This window comes from Staurois parvus, unplaced genomic scaffold (assembly GCF_062004578.1).
Source record: "Staurois parvus isolate SC_StPar_1 unplaced genomic scaffold, SC_StPar_1.0 ptg000704l, whole genome shotgun sequence".
Lineage (NCBI taxonomy): Eukaryota > Metazoa > Chordata > Amphibia > Anura > Ranidae > Staurois > Staurois parvus.
Genome location: NW_028318500.1, coordinates 6792501 through 6811823, shown reverse-complemented (window position 1 = coordinate 6811823; position 19323 = coordinate 6792501). Strand labels below are relative to the sequence as shown.

Here is a 19323-nt window from a genome sequence, read left to right as displayed (position 1 = left end):
ATCCATTATACTCCAGAATCCACAGATCCGATCCATCTTGCGGGGATCGTCGGCTTGCAACCTATACGGGGTTAATTGATCTTGCAACACTGGTCCAGGGGGTGCGACAGGGACACGGGGGGGGGGGGGGAGGAGAGCCAGGCTGCGTGTGCACGACAGGGACCGCCCACCTCTGGAGGGGTGACACCACGTGTTATCACATCGGGTGACACCAACCCTAGGGACGCCCCTGGCACAAATACTGTGTGACGTAAAAAAAATTGCAACAGCCATCATTTCATTCTCTAGGGCCTCTGCTAAAAAAATATATAATGTTTGGGAGTTCTAATTTGCTAACAGAAAAATGTCTATTTTTACATGTATGTGAGAAGTGTCAGAATTGTCCCGGTAGCATGTCTAAGATCACTGAGCCCGCACATTTCACCACATCGGGGAGTTTCATAGTTCCCTAGTGAGCAGTGACAGGAGCCCAGTACACAGAGCAGTGACGCCCGAGGTAGGCGGGGCTCCCGAAGAGTTGTCCGAGTGGGCGTGGCGGAGATAGGATCCCCGGCCGCACAGGGAGGTGTCTGGTGCAGGTAAAGGATTGATCCTCCCCGCTCTCCATAGGGTGATGTCACCCGAAGATGTCAGTGACTGTGTGTGTATGAGGCGGGAGCGGCCCGGGGAGATCGGAGGTGCGGGTAGGTATTGTGGGGGTGGGGAAGCTGACCATATATACTACACCGTACTCAGATCAGCGATCTCACTCCTAGCAGTCTGTGTATATGGTGGTGAGCCGGGTGCCTGCAGGCTGTGATCGGTCAGGAGTTGTATGAACAGAGAGGTGTATGTGTGTGTCGGCTCATATCCTGTGCTTGTTCTTCACACTGCCCACCGCTATTGTATGATCCGGGCTGGGGTTTCCTTTGTTCTCAGGACTTTTCATTGGCTGCAGCTTGTAGTCCAGGCGCCCTCATTGTCCAGGGAAGGGTGATAGCAGAGATCGGCATGTGTGTGTATATGGGGGTACATAGGGGGACAGATCTTGTACCATGTGTGTCTTATATTCTTCTGTAGAGATTAGGGTGGCTGCTGGCTCCTCCTGCTGGCGTTTGGCCAAACACTAATTCTTAGTAACTGTAATGGTGGCCATACACACTACAATCAATTTATTTTATTTCAGCTACTTCTACAGTGCTGTCAATATATGCAGCGCTTTACATATATATATTGTACATTCACATCAGTCCCTAACCCTCAAGGAGCATACAATCTAAGGTCCCTAACTCACATTCATACACACACATATTGGGGCCAATTTGGATAGGATCCAAATAACCGACCAGCATATCTTTGGAGTGTGGGAGGAAACTGGAGTACCTAGGAAACCCATGGAGGCACAGGGAGAACATGCAAACTCCAGGCATGCGGTGCCATGGTTGGGATTTGAACCGATGACCCTAGTTCTGCCAGGTGGAAGTGCTAACAATTTAGCCGCTGTGCTTCCCCCTTCACACTGATCTATAGTCAAAAGCCTGTTCAATTGGAACACCACACATGGGGATGTAGATTTCAACCGATAACTTACAATTGTCACTTCCAACTAGCTATTGATCACCTCTCTGATTCCACCTTGTAATTCCGTAATCTGATGAATGAAATAAAGTCGTTTGCATGAACGCAGTATCCCAGTGCTGCTAAACAATCACTAATTTTGCTCACTGGCTCATCAGCAACTCATTTTCATCTAATGTGATCAAGTCTAAATCGATTGGATGGGAAGTTTTGGCTATTTGATGGTTTATTTCAGGTACTTCTATAGTGCCATCAATATACACAGCGCTTTACATATATATTGTACATTCACATCAGTCCCTAACCCACAAGGGGTGTACAATCTAAGGTCCCTAACTCACATTCATACATACACATACTAAGGTCATTTTGGACAGGATCCAGTTAACCTACCAGCATGTCTTTGGGGTGTGGGAGGAAGCCCGCACAGGGAGAACATGCAAACTACAGGCAGGTGGTGCCATGGTTGGGATTTGAACTGATGCCCATAGTGCTGCCAGGTGGAAGCGCTAACCATTTAGCCACTGTGCTGCCCCGTCACACTGATCTATAGTCAAAAGCCTGTTCAATTGGAACACCACACATGGAGATGTAGATTTCAAACAATCACTTACAATTGTCACTTCCAACTAGCTATTGATCACCTCTCTGATTCCACCAAGTAATTTCATAATCTGGTGAATGAAATACAGTCGTTTGCATGAACACAGTATCCCAGTGCTGACAGTTGATGCAAAATAATCACTAATTTTGCTCACTGGCTCATCAGCAACTCATTTTCATCTAATGTGATTAATTAGATGGGGAGTTATGGCTTTTTGATGGTTTATTTATTTCAGGTACTTCTATAGTGCTGTCAATTTATGCAGTGCTTTACATATATATTGTACATTCACATCAGTCCCTAACCCTCAAGGGGGCATACAATCTAAGGTCCCTAACTCACATTCATACATACACATACAAGGGCCAATTTAGACAGGATCCAAATAACCTAACAGCATGTCTTTGGCGTGTGGGAGGAAACTGGAGTACCTGGAGGAAACCTGCACAGGGAGAACATGCAAACTCCAGGCAGGTGGTGCTGTGGTTGGGATTCAAACTGCCGACCCTAGTACTGCCAGGCAGAAGTGCTAACCATTTAGCCACTGTGCTGCCTACATGGTTTGCAGATTCAATCATTTTGATTGATCACAACGATCAGATAATGAAATCGAAGTGCATGTGGCCAACATAAGTGATTGCTGTATGATACACAGTTCTATAATGGTGCCCATACACAGTGCAATATAGGTGAATGATCAACGTCCGAGTGAACAAAGCAATCAAATCAAACATTGAACAAGACAAAAACAGCATGACTAGTCGAGTGCAGCAGATAGTGATTGTTTTAATCGAACCGAGTCGATCCGTTGTGGCAGAAAAAAAAATAGACTTTAAGGATTTGGTCACACTGAATCCGTCTTTGAAATCATGCGACTTCACATTAAAGTCAGATGTCAGTGCAAGTTTGGGTGTGATATCATGCACAGATGTCTATGCAAGTCGCACCTGAACTTGCAAAAAGTATCGCATGAACTACTTTTAAAATCTATCAATTTGACTGCTTCCTTTGCGGACAATAGGGAAACTATCAAATCGCATGACAAGTCGCACAGGTGTGACCACGGACTTAAGCTGGGTATACAGGTATCAACATTTGTCCGGTTCAGGAGGAACTCGGTGAATGTCGGTCAGTGTGTACACCTTTGTTCAACAGAAGCTGATCATTAAACCAATGTCTGTCAATTATAAACAAGAAAAAATTGGTGTGGCGCTAAGATAAATAACACTAATACCACATATCATATAAAATATACATAAATAATTAAATAGTCATGCATACAACATAACCCCTAACTGGGGCACGTGAATGAATACTAGTGATGGTGACACAAAAAACACCATGCAAAAGGGATTCCTACAGGTGACAAAGGTGCATAGATTACAGTCCACTATACACGAAGACTGCAATCCTTGAACAAGCGTGAAAGTGCCACTGGTGCCACTGGTGTCACAATCCGGAAATGGTAAGAGTGCCTCCTCACCTCCCCGCACTGACCACAAGGGCCAATACGCCTTTGCACCTTATAGGTCAGGGCGTACCAACGCGTTGCGTCACGAATGAAGTCACGTGGTCCCTGATGAAGTCACGTGGTATTCGTGACGCAACGCGTTGGTACGCCCTGACGACACTTCCGTTACGCGGTGACGTCATTTCCGACGCACGCGCCATATTGGGACTCCGGGTACACCCATAGCACGAGGATACAGGAGGAGCATTCTAAGGCTATATTTTTAATGTGGACATGTGAGTGGACATTTTAATTGCTTACATCTTATTAATAAATGTTACGGTATCACGCTATGGCAAGTCTCTCTTTATATCTCTGAGCATCATCTGGTGGTCCAATACCACCACTATAGAGCAGCTGGATTTGGCATTTGGGAGCCCAGCGTCTGAGGTAGCATCCAGTGTGGACCTTATCGGCTGGCACTCGAGGATTACACCTATAAGGTGCAAAGGCGTATTGGCCCTTGTGGTCAGTGCGGGGAGGTGAGGAGGCACTCTTACCATTTCCGGATTGTGACACCAGTGGCACCAGTGGCACTTTCACGCTTGTTCAAGGATTGCAGTCTTCGTGTATAGTGGACTGTAATTTATGCACCTTTGTCACCTGTAGGAATCCCTTTTGCATGGTGTTTTTTGTGTCACCATCACTAGTATTCATTCACGTGCCCCAGTTAGGGGTTATGTTGTATGCATGACTATTTAATTATTTATGTATATTTTATATGATATGTGGTATTAGTGTTATTTATCTTAGCGCCACACCAATTTTTTCTTGTTTATATATGTTCTTTTTGGTGTAAAGGAGGGTGTTGGCAGCTTAGTGTAGCTTTTTTCTTCATCTAAAGCGCAGGAGGTATTATTATATTTTAATGTCTGTCAATTGGTCCTGCTGGAAAGCCAGCTTTCCATCAGCCACTGCAGCTATAGGCTGATCAGTGTATTCTGATGGGGAGGGGTCACCAGAAGTTTCCCAGGGGAGACTCCTGTTTCCACATCACTTATGTGGATATGGGAATCTGTGAGGTTTTTTTTTTTTTTTCATTTAACCCACTGGTTGAATTAAAAAACAAAAAAACAACAACTCTGTGTATATAGCTAGCTTTACACTTTACTTGTGAGGGTACGAAAAACTCCCATCACTTGGCCATGTCATTTTTGTCTTGATGGATTGATGACATCAATTGTTCAGTTTTATCACACTGTAGAGTAACTGTAAGGGTGGCCATACACACTATAATCAGATTGTATAGTGTTTTCAGGTTCTTTCAGATGGGTAACATCCCAAGGGGAATCATTTATTGAGGTGGAGCTAAATGCCATGAATTAACCTTTCTTTCAACAGTCTGATGTACCTTGCTGGTATCTTTAACTCAGGTACCAGGCTCAGCCGTCTTCATTGGCCAGCGCAGGATGACGTCATTCCTGCACATGTACAGGAATGGAGTTATCCCAGTACACAATTGCTGTGCCAGAATGTAAACTGAGCTGCATGCACAGTTCAGTGCACATTCCAGAGCAGACTAAGAAGCAGGCAGGTAGGTTTCTTTTTTTGCATACGTGACCACTAAAGAGCCTGCTTCCTCACAGTTTTTCTTTAGTTCCACTTTAAAATATCACACTGCAACTACAGGTCAAACACTTGGCTTGCAATTGCAGTGCTTTCCTATTGACCTTAACCATTTCCTGACCGCACTATAGCCATAAGACGGCTGCAGCGCAGTCAGCTAGTTCTGGGAGGGTATCTATAGACATCCTCCCAGAACCCCACCCCCTGCACGCGCTTTGATCACTGTGTCCTTTAGACCAAAGACCAATCACAGCAGCCCTTTACCATGTGATCAGCAATGTCCCTCCCCTGGGGGAGTGTTCTAGCCCACAGACCCACTCCAAGGACGGATTACTACTTACCACCCAGGCCATTCGGAGTGACAGCATCCACTAGGACCATATGGGGGGACCTTTTTGAGGAAAAGGACAACTTACCTCGGATCCAATAGAGGAAAGACCACCCATCACCTGACATCAGGATAATTTTACACAAGGCGCATTTAATATGCGCGTCCGGTGAGTGCGCATTTCATTACCACCTCTACACGGATATCAAAGTCACCTCAACTATTTATACTCACCTGTATTTGCGGGACTACCCCATATCCTTTATTTTGTATCTATTTGATCCATTAAGGACTTTTGTATACCTATTGTTTACAAGCTCTGCACCTTTTACATATATTCTCTTTTCCATAGGTCATTGGTACCTATCTCTTGTGCGTAGCAGCTTGGTGATTTTTACTAAGGCGCTTTTTACTACTTCTTGTACATTACGCTGATTATCTACCCTGATAAGCAGTGCAACCTTATCGGAACACATCAGTAAAGAAGGAAAATAATTTAATTGCAAAATTTTATAACAGAAACGTAGAAAAACCATTTTAATTTCAAAATGTTTTGTCTATATTAATTTTTTTTTTGCAAAATATAAAAATAACACGGAGGATTAAGTACCAGAAAAAGAAAGCTGTATCTGTATAAAAAAAATTTACAAAATTTCATATGGGTACGGTGTTACATGACTTCACGGTTGGCATTCGACAGCATTCGAGTTCAACAGCTTTGAAAGCTGAAAATTAGCCTGGGCAGGAAAGGGTTGAAAGTCCCCAGTACTGAAGTGGTTAAAGAGCACATTTGACAGGCAGTGTCACAAGTGAACTCGGAAAGCAGAGTTAAAATTGCTGCATCCTCAGCATTTGTACAGTACCACAAAAAGATGTATCTATATATATAAAAATTACAAATTTCATATGGATACAGTGTTGCATGACCGCACAATTGTCAATCAGAGTGCGACAGCGCTGAGAGCTGAAAATTGACCTGGGCAGGAAAGGGGTGAAAGTGCCCAGTACTAAAGTGGTCAAAGAGCACATTTGACAGGCAGTGTCAAAAGTCAACTCTGCAAGCAGAGATAAAATTGCTGCATTCACAGCATGTATACAGCAGTGTCTAGCTGCAGTAGTAGAATTTAGCTGTACATTCTGCTGTTTTTACTGCCCTCTGGCCACACATGTGAATGAGCAAGCACTGGTGATACACAATGCTTAATAACTGCTAGATATGAGATCTATAGCAATGTAATATCTGCTCTTATGCAAGTGCTGTTTCTTCCCTTTTCACAATAGCTGGGTGGGACAGTTACCCGTGCTTAGAGTGTATGTAAAGTCAAAATATATTTGTTGGATAAAACAGGAAGAGTTAAAATTCCAATGCGGATATTTTTTTGCCACTGAGCAGATTTCTCTTCATTTCTTATCTGGAGAGACAGCAGGAAACTAGAGGAAATCTTATGGAAATTGGGGGAATTCCCAACTTTTGCTCTGTTGACGTCTCTTATGTTAAATGTTAGATTTGTCCTCACTTCTGTCTTGGTGGCAATGATCACTAATATAAATAGAGGGGCGAATCTTTTCAGCAGAGACAGACATCAGTAAAAACATTACCAGGTTAAGCAGCAGGTATGTTTACAGGGGTAACACCATGGCTCTTCTCTTGCTTTTGCATCTTGCGTTTTTTTTTTTTTTTTTTTTTTTTACTCTGGGCATGTTGGGTTTCCCAGTATTTATCCTCTATTTACAGTTTCCTTGTGTCTGGTGTGGGTCTGTTATGGCCACTGGAATGTTTCTTGCATTCCACAGCAGTGTAGAGTGGGCAGAGAACTTTGGGTTAATCCTTTGCATGCACCCTGGGTTGCTGTATCTCCCATCTGCACATGTGCAGTCATTTGCAGGACTATATCCATGGCACCAACACGAAAGCTTTCTCTCGCCAAGCGTGCATGGTAGACCCCTGTTACAGCGCTGCTGGTGCAGTAATGTTACCTGCCGAGCTGCCTTTTTTAATCAGGCATAGCAGTCTGCTTATCTGGGATTGTTTTATGCTGCCAGATCTGGCCACTTGACTCCTCAACCTGCGGAGGTACTGCATCCCAATGAGGCATTCTTCCTGCAGTGATTATCGCCTTTTTCTCTGGAGCCTCTATTTTTTGTTTTCTTCTTTCTAGCTTAGTTCTCTACAGATCTTTCTCTGACTTAGTGAGCCATGAATAGATTACACCTCTTTGCAACAAGTCTTTGCCAAGAAGGTAAGGGCCATCTTCAGGTGAGTTGGTGGCTCTTCTTCCATATATTACGATCACGCCTGCCCTATATCTAATGTTTACGGTGTCTGTGGCGCTCATGCCCTAGTAGGCATACCTCTATAGTAGTTCTGTTTTGCTTAAGCAGCCAGGAATAAAAATGCAAAATGCAGTCACATTCTCTTCAAGCAAATTTCCAGGGCTCTAAAAAAGTTTGCTTCCAATCATCATGCACAGGGACTATATGTTTTGAGGAAGTCCAGTTCATTTCCCAGAACTGATCAACCAGTGCCAGAGGCTCCTCAGGCCAATCAACCCACTTCGGACAGTGAAGTTGAAGATGAGAATGATCTACATGCAGATTTTGACTCTTCCTTTGTTCATCTCTTTGTAAAGGCTATTCAACCTATCTTATATCATATTTTAATGTAGCATATCTGCATGATGATGCAAATAAAGGATATAATTCTGAGAGGATAGAGCCCAATTGAGTGCAGGTCATCTCTCTACAACAAAACGTCAAAATGATACTTCTTTAAGGAAGATGTCTAAATCTGGGGTACCCTTATTTGGTTGACCCAGCCCTCATGAGGATATCATTCTGAAAGGACAGAGCAGAATGAAGTCAAGTCATCTCTTCACAACACAACATCAATGATAGTCCTTGAAGGAAGATGTCTGTTATCTGATGTCACCCCCTTTGGTTGATTCGGCTCTCATGAGTCTGTCCAGACACATATCTTTACTACTAGAGCATGCTGTGTCATTAAAAGATGTATTCGGTTACCATATTGATCTTTAACTTATGAAGGCCTGTCTTTCAGTTGGTGCAGCCTAAAAACAGCCTTAGCTTTTGCCTCTCTATCTAAGGATATAGATATATGGAAAATATTGAGTTGGCCCTGAAGAACAATACCAAGAAGTCAGAACGATGGACTTGAGTCTTTGTCAACTTAACTATATGTTCTATGACACAGGCTGTGGTCAGCGACTGCCATGTGTGCCTTATGGTGGAGACCAGGCTGGCAGATCTTTTGCTTTTTGGCAACAAACTGGATAATGCCATGTACAAGGCCATTGGCGAAAAGTCGTTCTTCCTGTATCAGAACAGACATTGAAGAGGCCACAGTTCATAAGAATCTGAATCACTCCAGAGAGGCATGCTCCTACAGACACAGGTGAAAATTGGTTGGCCACTCATCCTCCCTTTGCATCTTCACAAAGGTCTTACTGCCACTAGTAGCTCTGATCAGAAGGAAAGGCATATACCTTTAACATTTTATAGACAATATCCTTTTCTTTTCTTAACATGGAGATCTAAAACACAGAGTTTGTGTTCTCAGATATCTGCAGGGGTTCAGCTGGCTGGTAAATGAAGAAAAAAGTAATGCTATTACTAACCTAATGTATCTAAGAGCTCAATTCAACATGATTTAAAATGCATTATTACTTCGGTCCTTTCCCGCCTGGAATGTCCTTCGGGAGTCTCGGGATGTTCCCCCAGCGGAATTTTTTCGGTACCTTCAATTGCGGCACTGGCTACTTTCGCTGAGAGCCACTTCTGCTTTCCCATATCAGAAATCTGCCTTTGAACGGCTTTGCCAGCAGCACCTGGGCGCCTCGGGCCTTATCTCCCTTCTTTACGCAGCTTTGAACAGACGCTCGTCTCACACTTCTCTTTCATATGTTGTTCAGTGGGAACGCGACCTGGGAGTGGCTGTGGATCCGGAGGACTGGAGTAGGGCCTGGTCACTCATAGCTAAATGTTCATTTAATACGACCACGCTGGAAGCAGCCTACAAGGTATTGTTCCGTTGGTACTGGGTTCCGGCTCGTCTGGCCCAGGCTAACCCTGCCTGTAGTGATCGATGTTTTTGGGGTTGTGGCCATCGTGGCGATGTACTGCATATCTGGTGGTCATGCCCGAGGTTGGTTCGTTTTTGGTCTCGTGTGTTTGGCCTCCTTTTCACTTTGTTCCATCTCTCCATACGCCGGGATGCTCGGTATGCTTTGCTTCATTGCCCCATACCGGGCCTCTTGGCTCGTCAGCAGCGGTTGGCTTCCTATTTGTTTTTATCGGCTACTAGGACAATTGCTCAGGCCTGGAAGAGTCCGTTTGTACATTTCCAGGGGGTGCGGGATCGTATGACTGCTATGATGCTCAACGAACAGATGTCGAGTATATGCAACGACTCTCAACATAAATTTTTGAAAGTATGGGAGCCGTGGTTGCAATACGCCTTTCCCACGCTCCCCCCGGCCAGTGTGGGGAGGTAATGGAGTTTGGTATTGGCGCTCGTGGACCCCTGCTCTTTGGTTTTTTTTGTTTTTTGTTTTTTTTCCCTTTCTTCTCTGCTCTTCTTCTCTCCTTTTCTGTTTGTTTTGATGTGACAGTGGACAACTGTCTTTAGTTGCGATAGTCAGAGTCTCACTGATATTATTGTAACCTATGTGCCATTGATAGCCCCTGCGTGGGCATACGTTTTGCCTTATTGGAATTAGAGCGTTGTCTGCTCTATTATGCCTTTTTTATTGGTGCAATTGATAGCCCCTGCGTGGGTGTGTTTTGTTGCCTCTGTTTTATTCTGTTTAAAATTAATAAAAACCATTGAAATACAAAAAAAATGCATTATTACTACTGCCAGAAAAGATTACGTTGGTAAGGAATCTGACTGCCCTAGCTCTTTTCCTCTCTCCATGTCTTATGATCATTGGGACAATGGTCTCCACTGCACCTATGGTATCATTGGCTCAGTGGAGGATTCACCCTTTCCAAAAGGATTTTCACCACCATTGGAGGATGTGGACAAAACGATTCATAGCTCACAGACATGAAAAGAAGTCTTTGGTCGGTGGACAATACAGACAAATCTTCTCAACTGTCATTCCCCCTTTCCACACCTATTCGATCAGTTATGGTTGATGCAAGCTACAAGGGGTAGGGGCACACTGACAAACAGGGGTAGCACAAGATTTGTGGAACTTCCCTGCTCAAGAACTAATCTCGAACGTTCTGGAACTCAAGCTTTTGCTCTCTCTGTGCCTTTTGTCACCTGACCGTAGGCTTTTCAGTCTTGATGAGGCTGCCCAATACTACAGCAAATCCACAGCCTGAGTTTACTAAAAGTAGAAGCAGACTCCTTTAAGTGGATTCTCTCTTTAGGGATGATTCCAGATGTGGATCTATTCCCATGCAGCCACAAGCTGGAAAAGTTTTAGACTAGGAGACTATCCAATCAAGCCCTGGGAGTGGATGCAGACAGATTAATGGATGTTTCACAAGACCTTTACCTGTCCAGTCCCCACCATTTTTAGATTTCTCAGACTATTACTTTAGGAAACAGCAGAAATTGTTGCAGTGAGTCCCCCCTCCCCCCCCCCCATCCTGTTTGATCAAATAGGCCTTCGTTTTGTCTTCTACTGCAAGCTGTCAGAACCCAGTTCCTATACCTCTCAGACAAGATCTTCTGTTGCAGGGTGCAGTGCTCCACCCATGTCCATCTTGGCTCTAGTTAATAATCTAGTTCTGAAGAGGGAGAGGCTAGACACCCTTGGCTGTTCCTCTAAGCTGATATCTACACTGATGAGCTTCAGAAGACCAATCAATAACACCATTTTTGCCAGCAAAGCGCTGAGGTTAAACTTTTACTTTTTTTTTCTATATCCCCACCTTTCTTTGTGGCAAGTTGTTTCCCATTTTTATGCTGCCATTGTAATTGCCATTAAAAAATGTAAAATTCACAATCAAGAACGTGCCTTAAATTTTTAGAGAGATTCTGTTTGCCTTCCTGTCCTTTAAGCACAAAAGGAAATCTCGTCAAAGTAGGGGAAATCTTCAAAAGTGTCACATTGGAAGACTGTCACCATATTCCTATTCTGGTTAAAACTCTAAATTTTGGATTCTCCCTCACTTTCTGTCCCAGTGACAGTGGTGACCAGGATAAAAAGAGAGTAAATCCCCTTACTGAGGATACAGAAAACAATTTGAACCTGACAGGGTTGCTAACCCTTTCCTGCTCTAGTCAAAGCCAAAAAATTTTGTAGGTTTAGATACATTTTAAAGTGGTTGTAAAAGCTCAAGTTTTTTTTTTACCTTAATGCGTTCTATGCATGAAGTTAAAAAACCTTCTGTGTGCAGCAGACCCCCTGCCCCCCTAATACTTACCCGAGCCCCATCGTGATTTCCACGAGAGCTTCAACTCCCCACGGACTCTTATCTCCTCATTGGCTGAGCCAGCAGTGGGAGTCATTGGCTCTCGCTGCTGTCAATCACAGCCAGTGGGAGAGAGGAGGCAGGGCCGAGCTGTGGCTCTGTGTGTGAATGGAGACAGGGCCATAGCTTCTGAGGAACGAGCCTCCCTGGGTGCCCCCATAGCAAGTTGCTTGCTCTGGGAGCACTCAGCAGGAGGGAGGGGCCAGGAACTCTGATGGAGGACCCAAGAAGAGGATGATTGGGACTACTCTGTGCAAAACCACTTTAAAGGATGTATAAGGTTTGTTATTTTAAAAAATATTTTTTTTTAATTGCCTTAAGTTTGTTAGGATTTACATTCACTTTAACAGGAGATATTAAACAGTTCACCTTTTTTCATGTAAAATGAAAAGGAAAACTAACTCCAAATATCTTATCCACCCCTCTTGAGCCCGATGCACATAGCAGCTGTGATGCCTCAGTGTAGCAGTCCATGCTCCGCAATATATACAGCCCTAGAGTTAGTATCCATCATAGTGTTCCAAGTGGCAAGTGCTTATTGGTAAGCAAGACTGCGCTGACCAATGACAAATGCCTCTTTCTTTTGGAACACCTTACCAGAAGAAAAAACTTAAGATGTGATTCTTATTGGTCTGCGCAGTCACGAGGCAGTGCTGTCCAATGAGCGCTAGCCATTCTGAGAATTATGATGGATACTGCGGTACACCAGCAGCATGTTTCATATGTGCAGTGTGGTCCAAAGGGTTGGCCAGGATATTTGGAGTTGGTTCACATTTTCATTTTTTCTTCACATTTTCACTTTTAATCACTTGTTGCAGTGCAAGTTTATGGCTCATTCCCTTTCTCACAATAAAATGGGAGTGAAGTGTCTGGGTATTGGAAAGCACATGTTGGAAGGAAAATTTGCAGCAGGTTCAGGTGATCTGAACAATACATTGCAGACTTCATAACATTCTTCAAAGTCCATGGGAGATCTGTTTGTTGATCCCCAGGGCCACAAGGTGTGTCAAGCCATATAGCCCAATAAGCACAGCCACTTGGTGACGCATCAGTCATGTATTGCACTGCATTATGCTGAAATGAACATGGATTGCAGTGTCTGGTTAGCAGTGATCCTTCCGTTCATTTGAATTGCTTCTCTGGTCGAAGAGAACTGACAGCCTTTACATTCATCAGCTGTGTGTATGATCCCGCAGGGCTTAGCAACACAAGAGATGTTTAATCACTTAGTAGCATGAGATTAACATCTTGCTGACATTGCTTCACTCAGGGTGTTTTCAGTCTGTTGCAAAAATATTGGTGAAAAAGTCATTAATGTCACTAAAAATGTCATGCATAATTAAGAGCTAAACTCCCGTTTCTCCTAAATTCAGTAGACACTACTGTTTGAATGGTGTGCTGTATGGTGTCTGAGGCTTTATTGATGGGTACCGAACTGTAGTATATGGAATATTCAGAACCTGATTATTAGTCTATTATTTACTGATCACCCACAAATTGCAGCACATCTAAACAGGTGGTGTGCAACCAAGCCTTTCTAATACTGTGTTTTAAAGATGAATAATTCCTTGACTCATGTTATGTTTGTCTGTATGAATCAGATTTATAATGGACAGATTTATTAATTACGCTCATATATATGAGAATGCAAACAGCCTGTGTACCATCACAGCTCATACACTCTGTGCTTGTGCTCCTGCAATAGTAACAGCAATTTTATTTTCAAGTATACATCTTAGACCTTGGCCTTGTGGATGACAAAACCCATCCAGCACTTGTGTGTCTTTGGGCTGCTTTCAATGCTTGTCGCCTGGCTTTTAGAATGTTTGTTACCCAGGCAGGCCTTACAACAAGGGCTGTGAAATGTAATAGCTCAAAGTGATACTAAAGGCATAATTAAAAAAGAGGCTATACTTACCTCCTCCTGTGTTGTGATGTACAAGTGAAATGTCCCTTCCTCTTCTTCTGCCAGGCTCTGTTGGCGCTGTGGGCTCCCCCCTCCTATGGGTGTCTCCTGTGGCTAAGGAGGCACTCACGTGTGCGCAATCTTGTTGGGTGCCAAGACAGGTTGTGCATTTTCCATGGATGCAAACAGCGTCAGTAAGGCACGCCTTGCTCCCTCTTCAAAGGAATTATGACTATGACTCCGCTGTCCAGTTTCTCCTGTGAAGTGAGCTGGTGCTGGAGCCAGTGGTCGCATGGAGCCAGGTAAAGGTCCATTAACACTACGCAATTTACATTCAGTTCTGTGCTGTTCGATTTCTGCCCATTCATTCACTGCATTTGCAACCTGCGTTTGGGGTATCGTTAACATTGCACTGGCACCTGCTGCAGATCGCATGTGCAGTGCGTTCTGATTGTGGTGTGGGAAACCTGCACATAATGCAGGTTTCCAGCACTGTGTTTTAGTGTTTAAGGATCGGGGTGGGTAGGACAGGTAGTAGGGAATTTTTTACCTTAATTCAGAGAATGCATTAAGGTAAACAAAAGGTTTAGGCTTTAGTACCAATTGAATCCATTTCTTAAAAGAGTTGGGCTGAGTGCTTCTCCGCTGTTCAGGTGTAGCCTTGTATTTTAATCAATGAGGCTTGCTCTGCTTACAGCAGCTTTGAGAAATCGGCAAACAGCGGTCATGTGATGAGTTCTCACCCTTAGAGCCGGCAGGGGACAGATGCAGCATCAGAGCTGCATCCACCTAGGTAAATATAATTTGATGGAAGAAACTCCCCGCACTTCTCTTTTAGGCCTAGTTCACACTGCCATTGAAAACAGGCGTTTTGAGGGGCTTTTTTCACAATGCAAATGATACTATGGACAGCACACAGTGCTGTTCACATTATGAAAATATGGAGCGTTAGCATTGTGTCACTTCAAAATTGAAGCCTCATGTCGAGTCTGGATGAGTTTGAAGCCTTTCAGTGCCTCCCATTCAAGTTTATAGTGACGTGCCGCAAACGCGCTGACAGGTGTTTGTGGGGCGTTTGCAGTGTGGTTGCGGTGCGTTAATAACAGTACAGTTTATTATAGGATTTTGTGGTGTGATTTTAACGCTTGTAAAATCCTTATAAAACACATCAAACGTGCACATAGGGCATTTGGGGAGCGTTTTTAACTCCTGTAAAATGCCAGACTAACGCCCATACTAAAGCTCATTAATGCCTGTCTACGCCCATACTAACGGTATAGAAGCATTTGTTAAGAGTAAGAAATTTAGTGTGAACAAGCCCATAGAGTCCTAAATGGACACAGAGGTCCCTGTGGACAGGGGGGAGGAGAAAACACTCAGATGGTGACAACCCTATGACAATAGGGGTCTCAGGTTTCATTTTACAATTTCCTCTGGGCATATCAAGTAATTACCCCCAGGATGCACTATGTTAATAACATTACAGTTAATTTATAAGTGTTTGCGGTTTTAACGGCTGTGTTTGGGGAGGATTTTTAATGCTTGTAAAACGCCTGTTTAACGCACATGCTAACGCCATAGTTTAAGAGTTAGAAATTTATTAGAGTGTGAACAAGCCTTTATCCTGCAGATCGAGATTCATGTCTTTGATCTGAAGATGAATAAACAGAAAGATACAAAATGAAACAATGTTTCTGTAGGCTGAACAATGTTGTTGATAAACATTGCCAGCCTGCTTTTTTTTTTTTTTTTGACACTTCAGATTTTGGGGATTTGGGGAACCCCTCCTACAGCTGAATGAGTCATCAGTTGTTAAGGACTTGGTGGCCCTGCTGGTAATTGCCAGCTTTTTTTAAGTTACGTTTCAAGACTAAAAACCTATTAGGGGTTCTAATTCTTCCCCAGTCTATCCAAAACTAAGAAACACTTGTTGACTTGACATACACTTAAACTACACATAACACTATTGAAAATCTTAAAGTTGAGTTTAAAAAACATCTGGGGAAAAAAAAAAAGACTTTTAGCACTTAATATTGTTCTCAGGGTTAAGTCTAAAGAGATAATGAGCTAAAATTTATGATATAAAAATGTCTAAATTTAAAGTTGCAGCTCTAAAATGTAATGTCAATCAAGGAGTCATCTGGGATGTTGCCAGCTACTAACAGCTAATCCACAGAAATAGCTGGACTGTTGTATGGTTGTATCACATAAGGATTTTCAGATAAAAAGGGAGTACATGTTTAGATGAGATCACATGTCGGATATCTGTAGGTGTAAGAATATTGTTTGAAAAGAAGCAGCGTCATGAAAATTCATCAAGTCATCAGAAAAATTATGAATCATGCTCTTGTGCAGTCTTATTGGGAATGGGCAGATATTGGGCAATTTTCAAGACGCCAATCTATTTATTTTTATTATTTTACTTTTATTTTTATTTATTTTTACGCAAATTTATTTATCAAGGACTGTGGTTGTGGATTATATAGGAACCATTCAGGTTGTCTAAAAAAAGGTTCTAATGCTTGCTTCATGGCCTTTTCACACTAATAGAACAACACACGATTTTTTTTTTTTCCCCCATGATCTGATTGTGTGGCTATATTGTTTTCAATAGCACAGTTCTCACCAATTAATTTCACACTGTGTTTTAGGAATAATAAATGTATCTCAGCCAAAATGTTTCCCTTCTACTATATTTATGCTGGTTCCGGAATCTGACACAAACAATTTTGCATAAACTCTTTAATGCATCTACTTTCAGTCCTATTTATATTTTCTGGTGATATGTAGAAATGAGCTGTGTTCCATTATATAAAATATGTTAAATATATTTGCATTAAACATTGAAATCCAACAAATGGCAAACCAACACAGGTACAGACTTGCACTTTTGTTCCATTTCATATGGGTCATGTCTGCGTTGATCAACAGGGAATCTGAGAACAGATCCCTTGCTGGATGGGAGAAGAATGCAATGGCATCCATGTCTGTTCAGTTTTTTGTTGCATTTTAAAAACCGAGCTTTTCATACCCATTTGATTTGGTTTGTGGGTGAAGCAAGTCCATTTACATAAGACTACCTCAGATCCTTCATCTTCAGGTCCAAAAAAATGTGAAAACAGACTTTTTTTTTCTTCCTCCTTTTCCAAACCTGGATGGATTCGGAGGCAATAGGATATAAATTGATGCAAGTCTGACCACAGAATAACATGTAGCTTCTGACTAGGTCCACCTGAAGAATCGCCAGTGTGGAAGGGGCCTTAAAGCGGTAGTCCAACTTTTACCTACAGGTAAGCTTATATTAAAGCTTACCTGTCGGTAAATTTGAATATCTCCTAAATGTGCACCGTTAAGGTGATATTTCAGCGAGCAGCAGCCAGCCAGGGATCTGTTCTAAAGGTACGTTTGACATAATGTGCTAGTATGCAGTACATACTAGCATATTATAGCTTAACCACTTGCCATCCAGAGGATTTACCCCCCTACCAGACCAGGCCATTTTTTGCGATACGCCGCTGTGTTAAATTAACTGACTTCGGCTCTTTCCCATCTTGAGATGGCTCTACCGGTCATTCCATTTACAGCTCCAACCGCGGACCTCTTGAGGCACGTCTGGAGTACAGTAAAAGTGTCCTTTCATATTACCGGATTTCTTGGCTGTACTCCCTTGTGGATTAATCTGCAATATATAGAACTGGCTAAACTGGAGGGTTTTCACGACTGGAGGGATCGAGGCCTGAAATTTGTGTCTCCGCTGTATTCGGGGCAATCCTAAAGTCCTTTTCACAACTGCAAATGGAATTTACATTTACACATTTTTATTTTTATCTTCAGCTACGCCATGCGATACATGCTCGCTCTTCGCTCTCTAATCTCACATTGACAGACTCCGTTTTTCTTAAGGATGTCACTCAGGCAACCCATAAAAAGGGCATGATTTCTCGGGTATACTCCCTGCTGTTGTCCACAGTACAGGATCAAGCTAGTCTCCGGAGCAGGGCGCAGTGGTCTTGGAGAGTTTGCTGGAGATGTCTGGGATGCTGCCCTGGAATATGATCCGGGAATTTCCCTTTCTCCCTCTCATAAATTGTCTCAATTGTTTATTCTCCATCGGGCTTATAGGAATCCTGTGCAACTGTATCGGTTAGGCAGGCGTGATTCACCTTATTGTCCGAGGTTTAGGGTCCAAAAGGGAGATTTCATTCATATGCTCTGGTGTTGCCCCAAGTTACATAGATATTGGAGTGAGGTTCTCCAATTTATTTCTCTAGTATCGCAATATACTGTTCCCCAGGATCCCTTGCAATATCTATTGGGGGCACTGGACCAAGAACTGTTCCAACCAGGAGTGTATAATGAGGTATCTAGACTTTTATATCTGGCTAGGAAGTTGATGGCAAGGTACTGATTATCATCGGCTCCTCCGACTAGTAAGCAATGGATAGATTATGTTAATTCTTTACTCTTGTGGGAGAAACTCACGTACCAACATCTCAAGTTCTAGCAGGGTTGGCTGGATACACCTGGGCTCACCCCTCAATTGATAGTGGACCGACTTTTGCAGGTGTGACATTTTATATGAGGTGTTTGGCTCCACTCCTCCCCTTGGGGGAGGTCATGTGCATCTCCCATTCTTTCTGACGTCTCGGGTGAACCAGAGGTTGTTGTGGGGTTTTTTTTTTTTGTTTTTTATTGTTTGAAGGCATGTTTTGGGCTTTGTTCCTTTCCCCCATTTCTGTTTAAATCTGAACAGGAAGGAATAAAAAGGAAAGAGCAAGGTATTGTCAAGAAAGTTTTGGATCCTTGTGGTTTCTGTTTTGTTTGATTTCTATTTCTGTTATTCTGTCCATTACGGGATCTGCATATCCACGTTGTTCTATTTGTGTAATCCTGCTGTTGCAGTAATGCCATTGTGGATTCCGTAAGTACTGTTCCATTTTCTCTATTATCTTGACAATGAAAGTTGTTTGGATTAAAAAAAAAAAAAAAATTAACTGACAATTGCGTGGTCATGCAACACTGTAGATAAATTAAATTTACCGTATTTTCCGGCGTATAAGACGACTTTTCAACACAAGAAAAACTTCTGAAAAGTCGGGGGTCGTCTTATACGCCGGTATACGGCGAGCCGGTGTCAGGGCGGCACTTATTCGCCGCCCTGACACCTGATCCCCCCCCCCCTCCTTCAACGGACACTAAGTACAGGGGTGGGCAGAGGGGCTGCTGTACCTTACCTGGCTCCGGTCCCACGACGATCTGGTCCAGGAAGCGCAGGTGCTCCTTCTTTCACTTTCAGTTCGGCCGCTCGGCTCCGCCTCCTCACCGGTGATTGGGCGCCAGCACTGGAAAGGCACACAGGCGACCAATCACCGGCCAGGAGGCGGAGCCGAGTGGCCCCACAAAAA

General features: G+C 43.2%; 1 protein-coding gene across 4 annotated transcripts in view; it reads left to right on the top strand.

The window, feature by feature from the left end:
- The first annotated feature begins 500 nt into the window (after positions 1 to 500).
- LIMK2 (LIM domain kinase 2) overlaps positions 501 to 19323 on the top strand; it is a 76949-nt gene continuing 58126 nt past the window's right edge. The window contains exons 1-2 of one of the 4 annotated variants that reach the window (XM_089653274.1): positions 559 to 683; positions 13985 to 14220. In XM_089653274.1, coding sequence (XP_089509400.1) covers positions 14211 to 14220 — 10 coding nt within the window. In that variant the 5' untranslated portion in view covers positions 559 to 683; positions 13985 to 14210. Of the gene's footprint in view, positions 684 to 5613; positions 5735 to 13984; positions 14221 to 19323 lie in introns of those variants that run through there. The other 3 variants (XM_089653275.1, XM_089653273.1, XM_089653276.1) reach the window with 3 other exon arrangements.